Source organism: Peromyscus eremicus, chromosome X (genome assembly GCF_949786415.1).
Source record: "Peromyscus eremicus chromosome X, PerEre_H2_v1, whole genome shotgun sequence".
NCBI classification, from domain to species: Eukaryota; Metazoa; Chordata; class Mammalia; order Rodentia; family Cricetidae; genus Peromyscus; species Peromyscus eremicus.
Window position 1 is genome coordinate 132,822,071 of NC_081439.1, and position 19,477 is coordinate 132,841,547.

Genomic DNA, 19,477 nt, shown 5'->3' on the forward strand with positions numbered 1-19,477 from the left:
AACTGATGATTATTATAATAATGTGATCCTTAATAATATATCTGAGAGGTTTTTAGTCAGCACAGATTAGTTACTTCATTTTTTCTAGTTGTTGCATTGCATAATTTGAGTGCACTGTAAGTTAATGTATTGTAATTTATTAAAATTGCATATCAGTAACACATAGTATAATGAGTAAAGTAAAACATAATCAAAATAAATTAAGGTCTAATCAGTCTCATTATTTAACATTCAAGTGGTTTTCTTTTTTTATTATATTTGATGCTACAAAGCACATTGCAGGACACAGAGCAGTTGCCAGAGTATGAAAACTTCCAGCGTATCTTCCTCTAATCTTTCCTCACATTCTTGATCACTCCTAGAAAAGAGGCCTAGGTTACCTGGGAGTGCCAAATCTGTGCCTGAGGGGGAACATGGCAACCTGCCTTATCAGGTATCTTCCTGTTACCATCTTCTGTTGTGGAACCTGAAAAGAACAAAGAAGCCATGTTCAGAGATCACTAGAGCAAACAAATGGCTCTTACCTAGAAGTACAGCTTTCCAGAGCCCAGACAGTGGTTTTCAAGACTGTTAGTCTGGAGCATGGAGAACAGTCCTTAGAAATATTGCTGATAGCTCTAGGAAGAGTGTGTCGCCTTAGGAAGATCATGTCTTTATAATAGTTGCCATGGTTTGTTACTTGCTTTACATAGCAATGAAGGTAGAACTCAGAAAGTCCTAGGAGAGGTCAGAAAGGGAGCTGTTCTGGGATCCACTCACCAAGGGGACTGCTTTCCCCAGGTCACACAGCTAGCTGAGGCCAGGCCCAAACCTCAGTGACTATTGTTTGATTTACAAATTTTAGATATACTATAGCTTTTGGCAATGTTGTTCATAAGTCAGATCTGCAGAAACTTCAGTCCCTGTTGTGCAATCACAGGGTGGATTTGAAAGGAAGGCAAAAAACATAAAATTCAGCTCAGGCAAAAAGTGGGCAATGAAATCTGAGATTGATATCCTGATAAATATTTCCTTCCACTCTGCTGAGTTTCATAGCTCTCTATAATGGACAGTAAGGACAAAAGCTCTCAAGATGTCCATTTTTTTCTTTTTTTATATTTTATTTAGATAACTTTTTTTCATTTATTTTACATACTGACTGCAGTTTTCCTTTCCTCTTCTCCTCCTGGTCCCCCTGCACCCCCCAACCACTTCCCATCTACCACCCTCCCCTTCCACTCCTCCTCCATCTCCATTCAGAAAGAGGCAGGCCTCCCATGGGCTTGAGCAAAGCATGGCACATCAAGTTGAGGCAGGACCGAGCTCCTCGCCCTTGTGTTAAGGCTGGGCAAGGTAATCCAGCATGGGGAACAGGTTACCAAAAGCCAGATAAGTACCAGGGACAGGTCCTGTTCTCACTGCTAGGAGCCTTACAAACAGACCAAGCTACACAACCGTCATACACATGCAGAGGGCCTAGGTCAGTCCCATGCAGGCTCCCTAATTGTTGGTCCAGAATCCATGAGCTCCCACCAGCTTAGGTCAGCTGTCTCTGTGGGTTCCCCTGTCATGGCCCCATGGCTCATACAATCCCTCTTCCCTTTCTTCAGCAAGACTCCTGGAGCTCAGCCCAGTGCTTGGTTGTGGATCTGCTATGGGTTATCTTTCTGTACACTGTGAATATATGTTGTTGCCATTGGTTAATAAATAAGCTTCTTTGGCCTATGGCAAGGCAGCTTAGAGGCAGGCAGGAAATCCAAGCAGAGATATGGGAAAGAGACAGGTAGGAAGAGAGATGCCAGCCTGCTGCCCAATGAGCAACAAGATGCCAGCAGACTGGTAATGCCACAGCCACATGGCAATATAAAGACTAATAGAAATGGGTGGAGTTAAGATATAAGAGCTATCTTACAAGAAGCCTGACCCATAAGCCATACAGTTTATAAGTAATATAAGCCTCTGTGTGTTTACTTGGAACTGATTGGCTGCAGGACATGGGTGGAAGAAATTTGTTCTGACCACGGGGACTGGCAGGACAGGAGAAACTTCCAGCTACATGGATCTCTGCATCTGTTTCCATCAGTTACTGGATACAGTATCTCTGATGGCAATTAGGGTAGTCACCAATCTGATTACAATAGATGGCCACTTCAGGCACCCTCTCTACTATTGCTAGGAGTCTTAGCTGGTTAAATTTAGTGTTATATGTGGATTCCTGGAGGTTTCCCTGGTGCCAGGTTTCTCCATAGCCCCAAAATGCCCCCCCATCAAGACGTCTCCTTTGTTAATCTCCCACTCTGTGTCTTGTCTCCAATTTGCCTCCTGCACCCAACCCACCCAACCTGCTCCCTCAAGTTCCCATCCCTCCAATCTCCCTCCACCCTCAGTTTACCAAGGAGATCTCTTCTATTTCCCATTTCCAGGGAAATCCATGCATCCCTCTTTGGGCCCTCCTTGTTATCTAGCCTCTCAGGGGCTGTGAATTGTAGGTTGGTTATCCTATACTTTACTCCTAATATCCACTTATGAGTGAGTATATACCATGTTTGTCTTTCTGGGTTTGGGTTACCTCAATCACAATGATTTTTTTCTAATTCTGTCCATTTGCCTGCAAATTTCATAAGGTCATTATTTTTTTAACAGTTGAGTAGTACTCCATTGTGTATATGTACCACATTTTCTTTATCCATTCTTTGGTTGAGGGGCATCTAGGTTGTTTCCAGGTTCTGGCTATTACAAATAATGCTGCTATGAACATAGTTGAGCAAGTGTCCTTATGGTATGATTGAGCATTCTTGTGGTATATGCCCAAGATTGGTATAGCTGGATCTTGAGGTAGATTGGTTTTCAATTTTCTAAGAAACCACAATATTGATTTCCAAAGTGGTTGTACAAGTTTGCACTCTCACTAGCAGTGTAGGAGAGTTCCCCTTATTCCACATGTTCTCCAACATAGGCTGTCATCAGTATTTTTGATCTTAGCCATTCTGACAGGTGTAAGATGGTATCTCAGAGTTGTTTTGATTTGCTTTTCCCTGATGACTAAGGATATGAAGCAATTCCTTAAATGTCTTTCAGCCATTTGAGATTCTTTGGTTGAGAATGCGCTGTTTAGATTTGTACCACATTTTAAATTGGATGATGTGGTGATATTTTATTTGTGCTGAAATGTGGTGATATTTTATTTGTGCGTTAATAAAGCTTGCCTGTATACCAAGGGGAAAAGGCCAGCCATTTTAAATAAACAAAGAAGTCAGGCAGCACATGCCCTTAATCCCTTAGCAGGCAGGATCTCTGTGTGTTCAAGGCCACACTAAGGAACAGAGCCAAGCGTTGTGACACATGCCTTTAATCCCAGTACCAACCATAGAGACCTGTACAGACAGACAGAAAGTGACAGAGCTGTGTAGGAAGAGAAAGTGAGGTAGCTGGGCTAAGAGCCAATGAGAGAGCAGAAAAGCAAGGAATATAAGCCTGGGTAGGCAGGAAGTCATGCTCCTTGGAAGCTTCGGAGTTGGTGAGGTGAAGTTAGCTCATGGCTTTCCATATTTCCCTTATCTCTTTAAGGCTTTAACACAAATTTCTGGCTCCATGTTTTTTATTTAATAAGACCATTTAGAAATTCAACTACAAGATTATTTGATATTTTGATGTCTAGTTTTGAATCGAAGACCCTGACATAAATCTACACACCTATGAACACCTGATTTTTGACAAGCCAAAATTATACAATGGAAAAAAGAAATAATCTTCAACAAATGGTGCTGGCATAACTGGATATATACATGTAGAAGAATGTAAATTGATTCATATCTATTCCCATGCACAAAACTCAAGAACAAGTGGATCAAAGACCTCAACATAAATCCAGTTACACTGAACCTGACAGAAGAGAAAGTAGAAAGTAGCCTTAAATGCATTGGCACAGGAGACTACTTCCTAAATATAACACCAGTAGCACAGACACTGAGAGCAACAATTAATAAATGGGACTTCCTGAAACTGAGAAGCCTCTGTAAGGCAAAGGACACTGTCATTAAGATTAAATGGAAGCCTACAGAATGGGAAAAGATCTTTACCAACCCCACATCTGAGAGAGGGTTGCTCTCCAAAATATATAAAGAATTCAAGAAAATAGACAACAAAATATCAAATAATCCAATTAAAAATGGGGCACAGATCTAAACAGAAAATTCTCAACAGAATAATCTCAAATGGTGAAAAGACATTTAAGGAAGTATTCAACATCCTTAGCCATCAGGGAAATGCAAATCAAAATGACTCTGAGATACCATCTACACCTGCCAGAATGGCTAAGATCAAAAACACTGATGACAGCTTATACTGAAGAGAATATGGAGCAAGGGGAACACTTCTCTACTGTTGGTGGGAATGCAAACTTGTACAGTCACTCTGGAAATCAGCATGGAGGTATCTCAGTAAACTGGGAATCAGTCTCCCTCAAGATCCAACAATACCACTCTTGGGCATGTACTCAAAAGATGCTCATCCACACCACAAGGACATTTTCTCAACTGTATTCATAGAAGCATTATTAGTAATAGCCAGAACCTGGAAACAACCTAGATGCACCTCAACCAAAGAATGCATAAAGAAAATGTGGTACATTTACACAATGGAGTATTACCCAGTGGTAAAAAACAATGACATCATGAAATTTGTAGGCAAATAGATGGAACTAGAAAAAATCGTCCTGAATGAGGTAACCCAGACTCAGAAAGACAAACACAGTATGTACTCACTCATAAGTGAATATTAGATGCAAAGCAAAGGATAACTAGGCTATATTCCACACCCCCAGGGAAGCTTGGTAAAGAGGAGGACCTGTGGTGATATTGTGTCTCCCAAAATAGTGTGCACCCTAATAAACTTATCTGGGGTCAGAGAACCGAACAGCCACTAAATATAGAGGCCAGAAAATGGTGGCACACACGCCTTTAATCCTAGCATTCCAGAGGCAGAGATCCCTCTGGATCTCTGTAAGTTTAATGCCACACTGGAAACAGCCAGGCATGCTGACACATGCCTTTAATCCCAGGAAGTGATGGCAGGAAGCAGAAAGGTATATAAGACGTGAAAATCAGGAAGCCTGGTTAAGCTTTTAGGCTTTTAGCAGCAGTTCAGCTGAGATCCATTTGGATGAGGACTCAGAGGATTCTAGTCTGAGGAAACGGGATCAGCTGAGGAATTGTCGAGGTGAGGTGGCTGTGGCCTGTTCTGCTTCTCTGATCTTTCAGCGTTCACCCCAGTACCTGGCTCTGGGTTTGTTTTTATTAATAAGACCTTTTAAGATTTGTGCTACAAGGACCCTAAGAGGGACACATATGGATTACCCCAGAAAGGGCAAAGGTTTAAGATCTCCTGGGTAAACTGGGAGGGGAGAGTAAAGGGGAGGGAATGGGTGGTGGGAACATGAATGTTCAAGATGGTCGAATTGGGGGAGGGATGGAGAGGGAGAGCAATGAAAAAGATATCTTGACAGAGTGATGTAGCTAGAGTTTTCCTGCCTGGCCCACGGTCAGAGCAAATCTCTCTCACCCGCCAGTCCCACAGCCGCTCAGACCCGACCAAGTAAACACAGAGACTTATATTGGTTACAAACTGTATGGCCGTGGCAGGCTTCTTGCTAACTGTTCTTACAGCTTAAATTAATCCATTTCTATAACTCTATACCTTGCCACATGGCTCGTGGCTTACCGGGATCTTCATATGTGGCTTGTCATGGTGGCGGCTGACAGTGTCTCTCTCAGCCTTCCACTTCCCAGAATTCTTTTCCTTGTCCTGCCTATACTTCCTGCCTAGCCAATGGCCAATCAGTGATTTATTTACTGACCAATCAGCAACACACTTGACATACGGGTCTGAGCGGCTGTGGGACTGGCGGGTGAGAGAGATTTGCTCTGACCGTGGGCCAGGCAGGAAAACTCTAGCTACAGAGTGAACCATTAATGGGTTAGGGAGAAATCTGGAGCTAGAGAAATCCACAGGAACCCACAAGGATGTCCCCAGTTAAGACTCCTAGCAATAGTGGAGAGGGTGCCTGAACTAGCCTTCCCCTGTACTCAGATTGGTGACTACCTTAATTGTCATCATAGAATCTACATCCAGTGACTGATGGAAGCAGATGCAGAGACCCACAGCCAAGCACTTGGCCAAGCTCCTGAAGTTCAGTTGAAGAGAGGGAGGAGAAATTATAAGGAGCAAGGGGGGTTAAGATCATCATGGGATAAACCACAGAGATAGCTGACCCAAGCTAGTGGGAGCTCATGGACTCTGGACTGACAGTTGGGGAGCCTGCACAGACCGAACTAGGCCCTCTGAATGTGGGTGAAAGTTGCATGTCTTGATGTGTTTGTGGGTCCCCTGGCAATGGGACCAGTGCTTATCCTGGGTACATGAACTGGCTTTTTAGAGCCCATTCCCTATCCTGTGATGCAGGGGGAGGGGGCTTGGTCCTGCCCCAACTTGGTATGGCAGCCTGTGTTGACTAACCAAGTGAGGCCTTACCCCCAGTGAGGAGGGGATTGGGGTGGGATGGGGGAGGTGAGGGGGAGCAGTAGAAGGGGAAGGAGGGGGAACTGGGGTTGGTATGTAAAATGAAAAAATTTTTAAATAAAAATAAAAATTTTTAAAAATTAGAAAATGAGTTTATTTTGCTTACACTTCCATAACATTGTTCATCATCAAAGGAAATCAGGACAGGAACTCAAAACCTATCTTGTCCTGGCAGGAGCTGATGCAGAGGCCATGGAGGGTAGCTGCTTACTGGCTTGCTCAGCTTGCTTTCTTATAGAACCCTGGACCAGCAGCCCAAGAATGGCACCACCCACCATGGGCTGGACCCTCTCTCATCAATCACTAATTAAGAAGATGCCTTACAGCCAGATATTATGAAGGCATTTTCTCAATTAAGATTCCTTCCTTTCATATACCTCTAGTTTGTGTGTTAAGTTGGCATAAGGTTAGGCAGCACAGATTCCAAGCATAGAAATCCCATGTGCTGGGCTGTGATATTGCTGTATGAACTTGTAATTCTTTGGCTCAGAGAGTCCTTCTCTTTATCTCACCATGGAGCACATTTACTACCATAGCTGCCCAAAGAGGCTACCCACAACTTCAGTATTATAGCTGGCATACACTTCTAAATGTTTCTCCTAAGGCTCTTTTTACCAAGATCTTTATGTACCATCTAAATCTTGCTCTGCCTGATAAGGCCAACAGAGTTAACTGCTAAGCCGACTCTTCCTACCCTTAACTTAATTGGAAAGTCATGATTTTGTTCCAGGGTCACATTTTGAGTCATAAGGCTAGGAAGTATTTCTTCCTAAGGTGTGAGTCTGGCTTGATATTTACTAGATATTTACTAGATACCAAGACAACTGGACTTTCATATTACCTAGCCTGGTTTCACTGTAGCCCTGAATTGTAAGCAATGAAGTTTACATGATGGGAGGGAGATAAGTAACTTGAATTCAAATTATTTTCTTTCCACACCCCAAGTCTCTGAAGTTTTTAGCAAGCTTGTGTCTAGAGAGATGTCCCTTGTGCCTATCCCAGGTGGACCCCAGAATCTAGGGAACAACTCATTGGGAAATATTAATAGTTATGGAAAGAGTGAGATTTGGCCAACGTCCCTGGGGAAGAAGAAATACTCATCTGTATTTCCATGTTCATTTTCTACTACACTGCCTACATAGACAACAGGAGATGCCTTACAGCCAGATATTATGAAGGCATTTTCTCAATTAAGATTCCTTCCTTTCATATACCTCTAGTTTGTGTGTTAAGTTGACATAAGGAAAATTGGAAGTCCATACTTTAGGTAAGCAAAGACTTCATGGCTGTCTAAAACACTGTTGAATTTGGGAAAACCGTGCTATGATTTGACAAGGAAAAGGTTACATACAGTTCTGTGTGAGGTTGGAAATTACAACAAGAAATGACCACCTTCCAAAATGACTGATGTATTCTAGACTGAAGACTATGGCAGCAACGTTTTCATCAAGAGCTCACGATGCAATATTTCTGCCAGTGATCTTTGACAGGTTGAATGGTCTTAGTGCTATTTAAAATCAGCTGTGCACACTGCTAATGGTAAACAAGTACTTTCTGAGGAATACTAATGCAGGGGTAGTCTTAAATTATGAGTATTTGTAGTAAGCAAGAAATTATATCTTTGCCACTAAACAAATTCAAATATAAGATTTAAATGCCTGTGTGTGAACAGTTTTCCAAAATTCTTTAGAAGGGAGATAAATAAAGATATTGAGGTCTACTATTCTAGTGGCAGATGCTTTGGCAGGTGATATGGAGCACTGCAAATGGTTATTATAATTACTTCTTGGAATGTGTTACAGGAAGTTCACCTTCTCTACATCCACTGTGCACCCCTGTTTTGTTCAGACCATTTTCTAAGTTCTGGGGAAAGATGGACACTTTTTCCAGGATCTATCACTACTCAAAGCATCCAAGCCATAAGGTGGGAAAGCAGTTGGAGAAATGTGAGGAGTCATATGACAGAGATTTGACTCATCAGTCACGAGACACCAAGGAGGACCTCTTTCCTTGACGAAAGCTATTCAAAGACTTTGGGGCACTGAAAATGTAAGGGGTCAGGACCGTTTCTCTAGGACTGAGGTGAGTACTTTTCTCACTCACTCTTATCTTGAAAGCCCACAATTATTAGGCATATGAAAAGCTGCCTATGTCTGTTTAGTCTGTCATTGCTGCTTCAGGATAAAAGTTAAAAATGATCAAAATCTCAGATCTCATCATTTTGATGCAATGAAGATCAATCTATGTTTTGTCAACTAGAAAGAATATTTGGTAGGTTTGCCCAGCCTGTCAGCACCATCCACATTCCCACATATAGGCACCCTGAAAGTAGCAGATGCATCCAGCATGACAGGCCTTCAATTTAGGGTCTTGTTTAGGGTCCTTCCCCTAAATAGCCTTACTCACCAATCTTCCATTTTTCTTTTGTCTCTTCTCTATCCTGTGCTGCCACAGCATCATCTTTTGGTGCCTGAGTGATTGGATCAGTTGGTTTCCATCTGTGCTTAGGCCTCATTTAGCTTAGAATGGAAACTCATGGGAAGCTTGTCCGGAAGGCTCAATGGATCATCTAGTATTTCTTCCTTAAATACTTGTCTTCACACAAGTCTGAGAATCTTGATCATTTTCACTAAAGATTGTCTTTTTGCTTTTCTATCAATGATAGGAGTGTGCTACTAAAACTTTTGTCAGTTTAGGGACTTAAAATTTTAGATATGAACTTGTGCCAAGGGTTGCTATGCTTTAACCAACATGGTAATATAATAAATGCATCCCCTGTTGACAAAGAGCTGATTCTTCTGTTTTCTGTCCACTCCTGTAGCTGTGGATAAAGGAAATGAATTACCAGGAAATCGGAAACCATACCAAAGTGACTGAATTCATTCTTGTGGGACTGTCTAGGCATCCCACATCTCAGAGTGTTGTTTTCTGGACATTGATGTTTCTTTACATAGCCACTTTGGCAGGAAACAGTTTGATTATTTTCCTAGTAGGAGGCAACTCTCAACTGCACACTCCAATGTATTTCTTTCTTGGTAACTTGTCTTTACTGGATCTTCTGTTTTCCACCAGTGCTGTACCCTTGATCATGGTGAATTCACTGTACAACTTTTCCACTATCTCCTACAGCTCCTGTTTCACCCAGCTAGCTATCAGGGCCTTCTTGGCACTAACTGAATGTTTTCTGCTTGCCATTATGGCTTATGACAGACTTGTGGCTATTTCAAATCCACTCAGGTATAACTTAGTCATGTCTTCTCGAGTATGCATTTTCATGGCTTTGGTTGCCTGGATGGCAGCCCTCCTTCTCACTGTTCTGCCCATTCTACTCTTTCCAATCAGTTTCTGTGGGCATAATGCAGTCAATCATTTCTCTTGTGAGGTTCAAGCCATCTTCAAATTGCTCTGTTCTAATACCATTTCTTTAGAAATTATGATGATGGCATGTGCTGTCATTTCAATGCCAGTACCTTTAATTTTTATTCTTATCTCTTATTTTTGTATCCTCAAGGCTGTTTTAAGAATTCACCCAACTGAGGCCAGGCTTAAAGCCTTTTCTACATGTGGCTCTCACTTGATTGTGGTTACTATATACTTTGGGACACTTATATGTATTTATGTGAGACCACAGAGCAAAACATCCCACAATGGGGACAAAATTGTCTCAATATTTTATGCAGCAGTGACCCCGATGCTAAATCCACTCATCTATACCCTAAGAAATAAGGATGTGAAAGCTGCTCTCAGGAGGGTAACTTGTAGAGTCAAGTCCTAATGCCTCAAGCACACAACAACATGCTGGATTGGCTTTAGTTTTCCTGGTAACATCACATCTGTGATTGTCACTTCAGAAATGGGAAAGGACTTGCAAAGCTTTTGAATAATTGAAGTCACACAATAACAGGAATTTTATGACAGAAGTATAAAACTGCTTTATCCTGCATGCATCTTAAGCAAAATTAAAATGCAAGCTCCACATGAGGAGCAAAGTTTGCAAGTCCATGACAGAAAATGATCAATGGTCTTTATAGATAAACCTCATGAAATTAAGACAGATGATAAATATTTTAGTCAGAAATGGTCAAAAAGTACAAACACTCAATTCTGTAGAGAAGAAATAAGCATTTGCAGTTTAGCAACAATAGATGATACCTTTTGCTCATATTAACAAAATGAAAACATTTAGTGTTGATGAGGGTTTAAGGAAATGTCATTCAAGGTGGAATACAAACTTGAACAGCCTTTAGGGGGACAATTTCAGTAACAAGGAAAACCAACCACTTAGGTGACCTATTTGTTTGGGATATGGCCCCCATATGGCAATTGTCTTTTTAACTGGCTGCTTAGAGAACACTGTGGCATATTTGCAAGCCTGGTAGTTCTATAATATCCAACCTGAACAAGCTGTCACTCACCATGCCCCTTGATCCTTATCAACCTGGGAAAAGCTTGAGACAAAGGGTTGTCTCAAAAGTTAATTCTAGCACCTCTGCTTCTTTAGTAAGAATGGTGCAGAGAGGTGATTTATCCTAATGGAATTTCTTTGTTCCCTTATAATGGAGGGTATCATGAAGCTTTTTCATAACTGTGAACTTTGGTCATCAATTCCAGGAAAATAGGGAAAAACTATTTGTTATCTTACATCATCATGCTACTTAGATGAATCTACACCACAGAAGTACTTATCTATGTATGTAACATGTATGTGCAAAATGCTTGTCAAAGCACTCTTTTTTTTTTTTTTTTTGGTTTTTCGAGACAGGGTTTCTCTGTGTAGCTTTGCGCCTTTCCTGGAACTCACTTGGTAGCCCAGGCTGGCCTCGAACTCACAGCGATCCACCTGGCTCTGCCTCCCAAGTGCTGGGATTAAAGGCGTGCGCCACCACCGCCCAGCCATGTCAAAGCACTCTTTAGACGTGAAAGTTTTTGAATAAAGGCCCTAAGTGCCCTTTAGAGTAATATCTAAATAAATTACAGTACATCTATTCTACAGAACATCACATAGCTAGAATGGCCATACTTACATGAGTCTCTTATTCTGGGGCAAGAAGGTAACCTGTATATTGAAGATGTTCTTTTGTAATTATGGTAGAAGTAAGTGTGAGTGAGATAACTGTGATGCCTCTTAGAGCTCGGGATGAAATTAGCATGCGTTACTTTGCCCACATTGCATTAGGTTGTGGTAGTCATATGATTAAGTCAATGTCAGTGGGATAAGAAAGTGTATATTTTGTCAATAGAGGGGAAATTTTTAACATCATAGGGCTGAGGACATGGATGAAAGGAAGGATTAAGAATTAAGAAAAATATTATACTACACCACAAACTACTTTACAAGCATTTTCAAGAATATGTAATGCAATGTACTCACATTACCTTGGTAGCCCAGAATTAAACATCCTATGGTGTGAACCTCTGGTTGTTTACTCAACCCATGAACTAGAATGCAGAAAACAGTCAGGTTGCATTGAGTAAGTGTGACTGAAGGTCTAGGGGTGTGGTAAACGTGTTCTCAGTTCATAAATTGTGTTTTACAGAGGACAGAACAATGTAGTGAAAGAATGAAAGTAACAAATATTATGATAAGAATACAATTGTCTTTTAAAGATAGACTCTCACTGTGTAGCCCTGGCTGTCCTGGAACTCACTATGTAGACCAGAGTGGCCATGAACTCACAGAGATCTATTTGCCTCTACCTCCTGAGTTCTGGGATTAAAGGTGTGTGCCACCATACTCTGCTTTGAGTGACAGCTAGCAATGTCTACACAACCATACTGAAAGTTTCTCACTTGTTGAAGAATGTTTTTTAAATATTCTCATTTATTTGTTTTCCCTTTCAATTAATAACTGCTCTTTGTATTTCTTATGCTTTCTTTAGGTTTCTTCTATACATATTCTATTAATTTCTCAAGTCAAACATGTTTTATTTTCAGTAAAATATTTTTAGATCTCTGAAATATTTTCATTATGAAAAACAATAGTTTTATAGAAGAGTTGCAAAGACAGCACCGATGATTTTTGTACACCTTTCAAACAGCTTTCACTAAAGTTAATGTCTGACAAAGACATGGCACACTCAAAGCCAAGAAGTTAACATTGAGTTAGTATAATTAGCTAAGCTGTGTATTTTATCAGATATTTCCCACGTTTCCAAAATGTCTCTTTCTATCCTCCAATCTAATCTAGGGTCTGTCTTCTCTGAGCTGTGATAGTTTCTTATTCTTTCTTTGTCTTTCATGACCTTGCCCTTTTTTGTGGTGCTAGTAGTTGAACCAAGGACCTCACAAATGCTGGATATGTGCTCTATCACTGAGCCATATTCCTAACCACCCTGAAACTTTTGAAGAGCTCTAGGGAGGCATTTGTAAAATATGCCCTGATTTGGGTTTGTTCTGTGTTTTTCATATAATTAGAGCTGGGTTCTGGAGTTTGAGAAAGCTCATCATGGGGACGCCTCATCACCAACATAAGGGAACATCATCTCAACATTGCTTAAGCCAGCTTTGATCATTTGATTTGAGTGGTAGTTCCCAAGTTTATCCAACTAAAGAGTTACTGTTTTCCCTTTCAATAAATTCTTACTTGTTTTATAATTCTTTAGACAACAACATCTCATATATTCCAGGCTGGCCTCAAACTCACCTACGTAAATGAGGATGATGACCTTGAACTCCTGGCAGTTCTACCTCCATCTACCAAGTATTAGGCATGAACCATCACACCTGGCTCATTTAAATAAATTTTAAAAGGGAATATTAAATCTAGCTCAGCCTCAAATGTAGAAATATTAAGCTCTATCTTCTGGGGATGATTAATAAACATTTTATTGATAATATTTGATGCTATGAAACTTCACATTCCTCAAAGTTTCAATTTATTTATTTTAAATGCACTGAAATATCACACTAACAGCAGTGATTAGTTTGGTGTCTAATGGTGATTTGGTGTTTCCCCCATGTATTGTTTCATTGATTTTTTTTATTTTATTTTGGGAGTGGGTGAAACATGGTTTCTCTATCTAGCAAAGGCTGATCTCATACCTGATGCAAGTCTCCTACCTCAGCTTCTCCAGTGCTGGGATTATAGGTATGCATCACTATGCCTGGCTCAATATTTTAAATTTAAATATACATTTTCTCTGAGGGCTAGTGCCAGTGCCTTCTGTAGGTTTTAGTACGTAATAATTTTGTTGTCATTCAGTCAGACTAGCTGAAGCAAAGCACTCTTGGTTTAGTGAGAGACACCACCTAAATAAATAAGCAGAGAGCAATTGAAGAGGATACCCAGCATCAACTTCTGGCCTTTTCATGTACACACACACACACACACACACACACACACACACACACACACACACAGAGGATCATTTGCCCTCTCACACAGACACATACATGCACATATACTACACTACATATAAAAACAAAAGAAAAAATTTCATAATCTGCAGCACCGTTATTAGCTCTGTTTACTATTGATGTTATTTAAGGGTACATTTTAGAGTTCCAAAGATAGATGTATTCAACCTTAAATTATTATTTTAAAAGTTTGCTTTGTTTAAAGTTTGTTTTGGGGCAGGTGAATTGGCTTAATGGGTAAAAGCACTTGCTGCCAAGCCTAACAATCTGAATGTGATCACCCAAACCCACATGGTGGAAGGAAGGAGAGAACTGACTCTCTTAGGTTGTCCTCTGACTTCCACATCTCACAGACAGAGACACACACACAAAATGAATAGGTTTGCATTTCACTGTATAGAAATTGAAGAATGCAGTTTATGATATGGATTTTGACATTTTATTTTTCTTGTATGCCTATAAGTGCTTTGCCTGCATGTGTATAAATGCACCATATGAGTGAAGTGCCCAAGAAAGGCCAGAAGACGGCATTGGGATCACCTTAGAATTGGAGTTACAAAAGTTGTTAGCCACCATATGGGTGCTGGGAACTAGACCTTAGTCCACTTTAAGAGGAAGTACTCATAAACTCTGAGCCATTTTTATAGCTTCATAATATTTACTTTTTTGAGGTTTATAAAAACTTTATTTGAAAGCAAGTTTTGGGTCAATTTTTGTAACATTTCTATGTATGCATTGAAAAAACCCATAATCTTTATGTAGTAAGTGCAGGGCTTTTATGTGTTTTTTATGTTGATCTAAGTTTGTTCAAATATTCTATATCCTTACCAGTAATTTATGATCTGTCATTTTTGGTTGAAGTGACTTAAAAATTTGTTTTAGTATTATATATTTGTTAGTTTCTTCCTATAATTATGTCAGCTTTTGCCTTATACATTTTAAATCTATGAAATTTTATGTATATAAATTTATGAGTTTATATTTCTTAGTGAATTAATGTTATTCAGTGTTTCTAACTCCTTATTTGTGGTTATATTTTATTTATGCTGAAATGTGGTGGTATTTTATTTGTGCTTTGATAAATAAAGCTTGCCTGGAGATCAGGGGGAAAACGCCAGCCATTTTAAGTAACCAAAGTCAGGCAGCACATGTTCTTAATCCGATCACTTAGCAGGCAGGGTCTCTGTGTGTTCAAGGCCATACTAGGGAAGAGAACCAAGTGTGACACATACCTTTAATCCCAGTACCAACCATAGAGACCTGGAGGTCTGTACAGACAGACAGTGACAAGGAAGTGAGGTAGCTGGGCTAAGAGCCAATGAGAGGGCAGAAAAGCAAGGCATATAAAGGCGTGGGTAAACAGGAAGTAGCTCGCATTTGGAAGCTGCAGAGTTGGTGAGGCAAGGTTGGCTGGTGGCTCTCCCTATTTCCCTGATCTCTAAAGTTTTCACCCCTATATTTGGCTCCGTGTTTTTTATTTAATAAGATCATTTAGAAGTTCATCTACACTTATTTGTGTGTGTGTGTGTGTGTGTGTGTGTGTGTGTGTGTGTATGTGTGTGTCTTTGGGGGTGCACATGTAGATGTGCATGTACTTCCATGTGTGCATATATGTATAACCTCAGATATCACTCCTCAGGTTTCGTGTGTGTGTGTGTGTGTGTGTGTGTGTGTGTGTGTGTGTACGCATGTGCGCACATGTGTATGTTTCTGTGTGTCTGTGTGGTGTGTGTTTACACATGTGTGTAGAGAATAGAGGTTTGCTGTGGGATGGTCTGTATGTCAAATGTGTTGCTGATTGGTCAATAAATAAATCACTGATTGGCCAGTGGCCAGGCAGGAAGTATAGGCGGGACTAACAGAGAGGAGAATTGAGAGAACAGGAAGCTGGGTGGGGGAGACACTGCCAGCTGCCACCATGACAAGCCACATGTGAAGATGCCGGTAAGCCACGAGCCATGTGGCAAGGTATAGATTAATAGAAATGGATTAATTTAAGCTGTAAAAACAGCAAGAAGCCTGCCACGGCCATACAGTTTGTAAGCAATATAAGTCTTTGTGTTTACTTGGTCGGGTCTGAGCGGCTGTAGGACTGGCGGGTGATAAAAATTTGTCCTAACTGTGGGCAAGGCAGGAAAACTCTAGCTACAGAGGTTGAGTTCAAGTGTCTTCTTCTAGTGCTCTCTACCTTATTTTTGAGACAATCTGTCACTAAACAAAGAGCTGGCTAACCAGTAAGCCTCCAGAATCTTCCTGTTTCCATACCGACAGCAATGGGGTTATAGATACCTATTGCTGTCTGGGGGACCAGCTTTCTGCAGCACAGGGATCTAAAGGAATCCATGGCATCTGTGTGTAATAAGATTTTTCTATCTGAGGGGGTTAAGGAAAAAGACACTCACACACTCTCTTGATGGTTCCCTTCAGACCTTTTCTTTATTCTTTTTTTGCATTCTCTATTCTTTATTCTTCTGGTGATTTCCTTCTCTCATTCTTGATGTTTTCCTTCTAACTCTGTCTTTATTCTTGACGTTTCCCTTCTAGTTCTTCTAGCTCTCTCATTCCTGATGTTTTCCTTCTAACTCTGTCATTCCTGATCTTTTTCTTCTAATTCATATAACTCTCCCATTCTTGATGTTTTCCTTCTAGCTCATTTTAACTCTATCTTTATTCTTTCTCTTACAGCTTATATAACCCAGCAAATTTTTTCAGGCAATATAAAAATTACAATGTGGTTACATTCTGTTTTTCAAGTGAATGACTACAATGAATAAAAAACAAATAGTACAAAACAGCATGTTTTCCATATCCCTTACATGATTAAAAATTTTACATATTACAAGTAAAAGACAAATTATCCCAAGAACCCACATACATTCAGACCCAAGCAACTAGTTATAGATTAACCGTGTGGTCAAGCAAGGTATTCTTCTCAGTCAGGCCTTTTACTGGCAGGCTGCATTTTGCAGTTACAAAGAACAGGCCAATTACTTTATTACTTATCTTGAAAGGTAATTTTTTAACTCTTTCACAACTAAGATTTTATTAGTTGAGGAGCAGAGTACACAGACATTTCAATTCTTCAAACATGTACCCAAACTCTAAGAGTCATACATCGTGTTCACGTACCCAAAAGAGCCATGTGTTGTTTCTCTTTCAACTTATTCCAGTGATGTTCCAGCCTAAACTTGGCAAGTTTTCCCTAAGACCTCACATAACAATCAAATGCTCACAATCCTCAATTCCACTGACTCACAATTTTATGCCACAGACAGTACATACTCAAAATTTCAATCTTTCACAGCACATTATCACAATTTAGGAAAATGTACTGCCATGACCAGAGACAGTTCTGACAGGGCAAGGACTGAGGAGTGGTTTTTTAGGATACAGTTCTACTAGAAACAGGAGACCAGAAATAACTGAAAATATTCCAGAAAATGCACGACCAAGACTACAAATTACCATTTGGTATGCTTTGTGTTGTAGGATATAAAACTAGCCCCCTCTACGGAATGTTATGGTGACCCCCGAGACAGTCACAGCCTCTCCTGATTCAGTATCCTGCTCTTTTCTGGATGTACTGAAAAGTAAACAACCAGCAAGTGATTTAACCTCTTAAAAAATCAGTTACACTTAAAAAATGGGATGAGGTGGGACTTCCCCCCACCTTTTAAAATGTTTCTAGAGCTACTAAAAAACTTGCATTTACAAAATAGTTGATAAAAATATTCCTCTGGATTGTACAAGAAGGGAGGCGGGGACGCTGACAGACACGATGGATTGTTAGTCAGACTTGGTTCTTTTTCTTCAACTTCAGAGGCTGGACTCTGGTTTTCAGCCGCTCCATTTTCTGCAGGCACATCTGTGGTTTGCTGGTCAGCCACCTCAGCCTGTTTGCCCTTTGCTCCCCTCTTCCCTTTGGTTTGCACTTTTTTTGTCTGATGATTTATCCCTTTCCCCGGCCTTATTCGACTTCGCTTCTACCTTGGCAGGGGCAGGCTTGGCCAAAAGCCACATGGCTTGGGCTCCGCCTTTGCCACTTCATCCTGGCTAACCTTCTTCTTGGGCATCCTGGAGGTGCCGAGTGGGAGGCACTTGCGATGCTGAACCTGTCTTGGAGTTTTACTGTTTAGTTCACCTCAGGAACTGCTGCGACCACTGCAACCCGACAAGACACTTGGGAGGCAGAGCCAGGCGGATCTCTGTGAGTTTGAGGCCAGCCTGGGCTACCAAGTGAGTTCCAGGAAAGACGCAAATCTACACAGAGAAACCCTGCCTCGAAAAACCAAAAAAAAAAAAAAAAAAAAAAAAGAAAAGAAAGGTAATCTTATAAGGAATCTTAAAAGAATCACAAACCTAAACTTTTATACATGAAGAAACAATCAGTCAGCTCTACTTTTAAATCTTTAGTGTACATACATACTCATCAATAGTTTTTTATATCAGGAGATTGAGGGCAAAAATGGGTGAAAGGAATTAATCATCACCTTTGGTCATCAACCAATCCTAGCAAGAAAAGTACATCAGCTAGTAATAATTGGGCTGCTTTGTTTTTGTTCCCTGATCTTAAAGAATTCTGCATTCAACTATGTGCCTTTCTAAAACTTTAGATTATCTTCTTGGGTTTTTTTTTAACCTCAAAGTTATCTGATGAAAACATCTTAGTCTAACTTTAAGTTATTTTCAAAGCTTTGTATCAGCTATTATGCACCCTGAAACCTGTGAACACATCTCTCAACATTAAGGTTAAAAGAATTTAAGCTAGCTGGGCTACTGGGAAACAATTGTTTTTTGTAGATGTAACCAACCATCTTATTAAATAAGAAACACAGAGCCGATTCAGAGAAGAAAGCCAAGAGGTCAGAACTAAGAGCCTTACCCTTCCTGCTTCAGCGATCTTGCTTCAGCCAAGAGAGCTCTTCGAAAAAGGGGCCTACTTCCTGTGTGTATGTCTTTATATAGTCTAGCTGTTCTGCCTTCTCATTGGTTGTAAACCTAAACACGTGACTGCCTTGTCACTGCCTGTATGTACCGCCCTCCAGGTCCTTAAAGGCGTGCGTCACCACCGCCACGCACTTGCTATGGCTCTAAAACTCTGACCCCCAGGCAACTTTATTTATTAACATACAATTAAAATCACATTTCAGTACAAGTAAAATACGACCACAGTTTTTCCTTTTTTTTGTATTTTTTTATTCATTTTACATACCAACCACAGATCCCCCTCCCATCCCTCCTCTCGCTCACCCCCTGCCCCCGCCTTCCCACCCTGCCCTCAACACATCCCTCATCCCCCCCTTCAACAGGGTAAGTTCTTCCATGGGGGGACAGCTAAGTCTGGTACATTTAGTTGGGGCAGGACCACATCTCTCCCTACTGTATCTGACCATAGATAACGGGGTCCAGAAAGCCAACTCATGCACCAGGGATAGACCATGATCACATTGCCAGGGGTCCCTCAAACAGACCCAGCTGCACAACTGTCTCCCTTATGCAGCAGGCCCAGTCCTGTCCCATGTAGGTTCCACAGCTGTCGGTTCAAAGTTCGTGAGTTCCTTTGAGT

The 19,477-nt window shown here is 40.7% G+C and overlaps 1 protein-coding gene and 1 pseudogene across 1 annotated transcript; one reads left to right on the forward strand and one right to left on the reverse strand.

Moving 5' to 3' along the window:
* Positions 1–4,404: 4,404 nt before the first annotated feature.
* Positions 4,405–10,330, forward strand: LOC131900235 (olfactory receptor 13H1-like). Its single transcript, XM_059251567.1, has 2 exons — positions 4,405–4,410; positions 9,377–10,330. The coding sequence occupies exons 1-2, from the start codon at positions 4,405–4,407 to the stop codon at positions 10,328–10,330; spliced, it is 960 nt and encodes a 319-aa protein (XP_059107550.1).
* Positions 10,331–17,450: 7,120 nt separating this feature from the next.
* LOC131900236 (non-histone chromosomal protein HMG-14-like) lies at positions 17,451–17,984 on the reverse strand (annotated as a pseudogene).
* Positions 17,985–19,477: the final 1,493 nt, after the last annotated feature.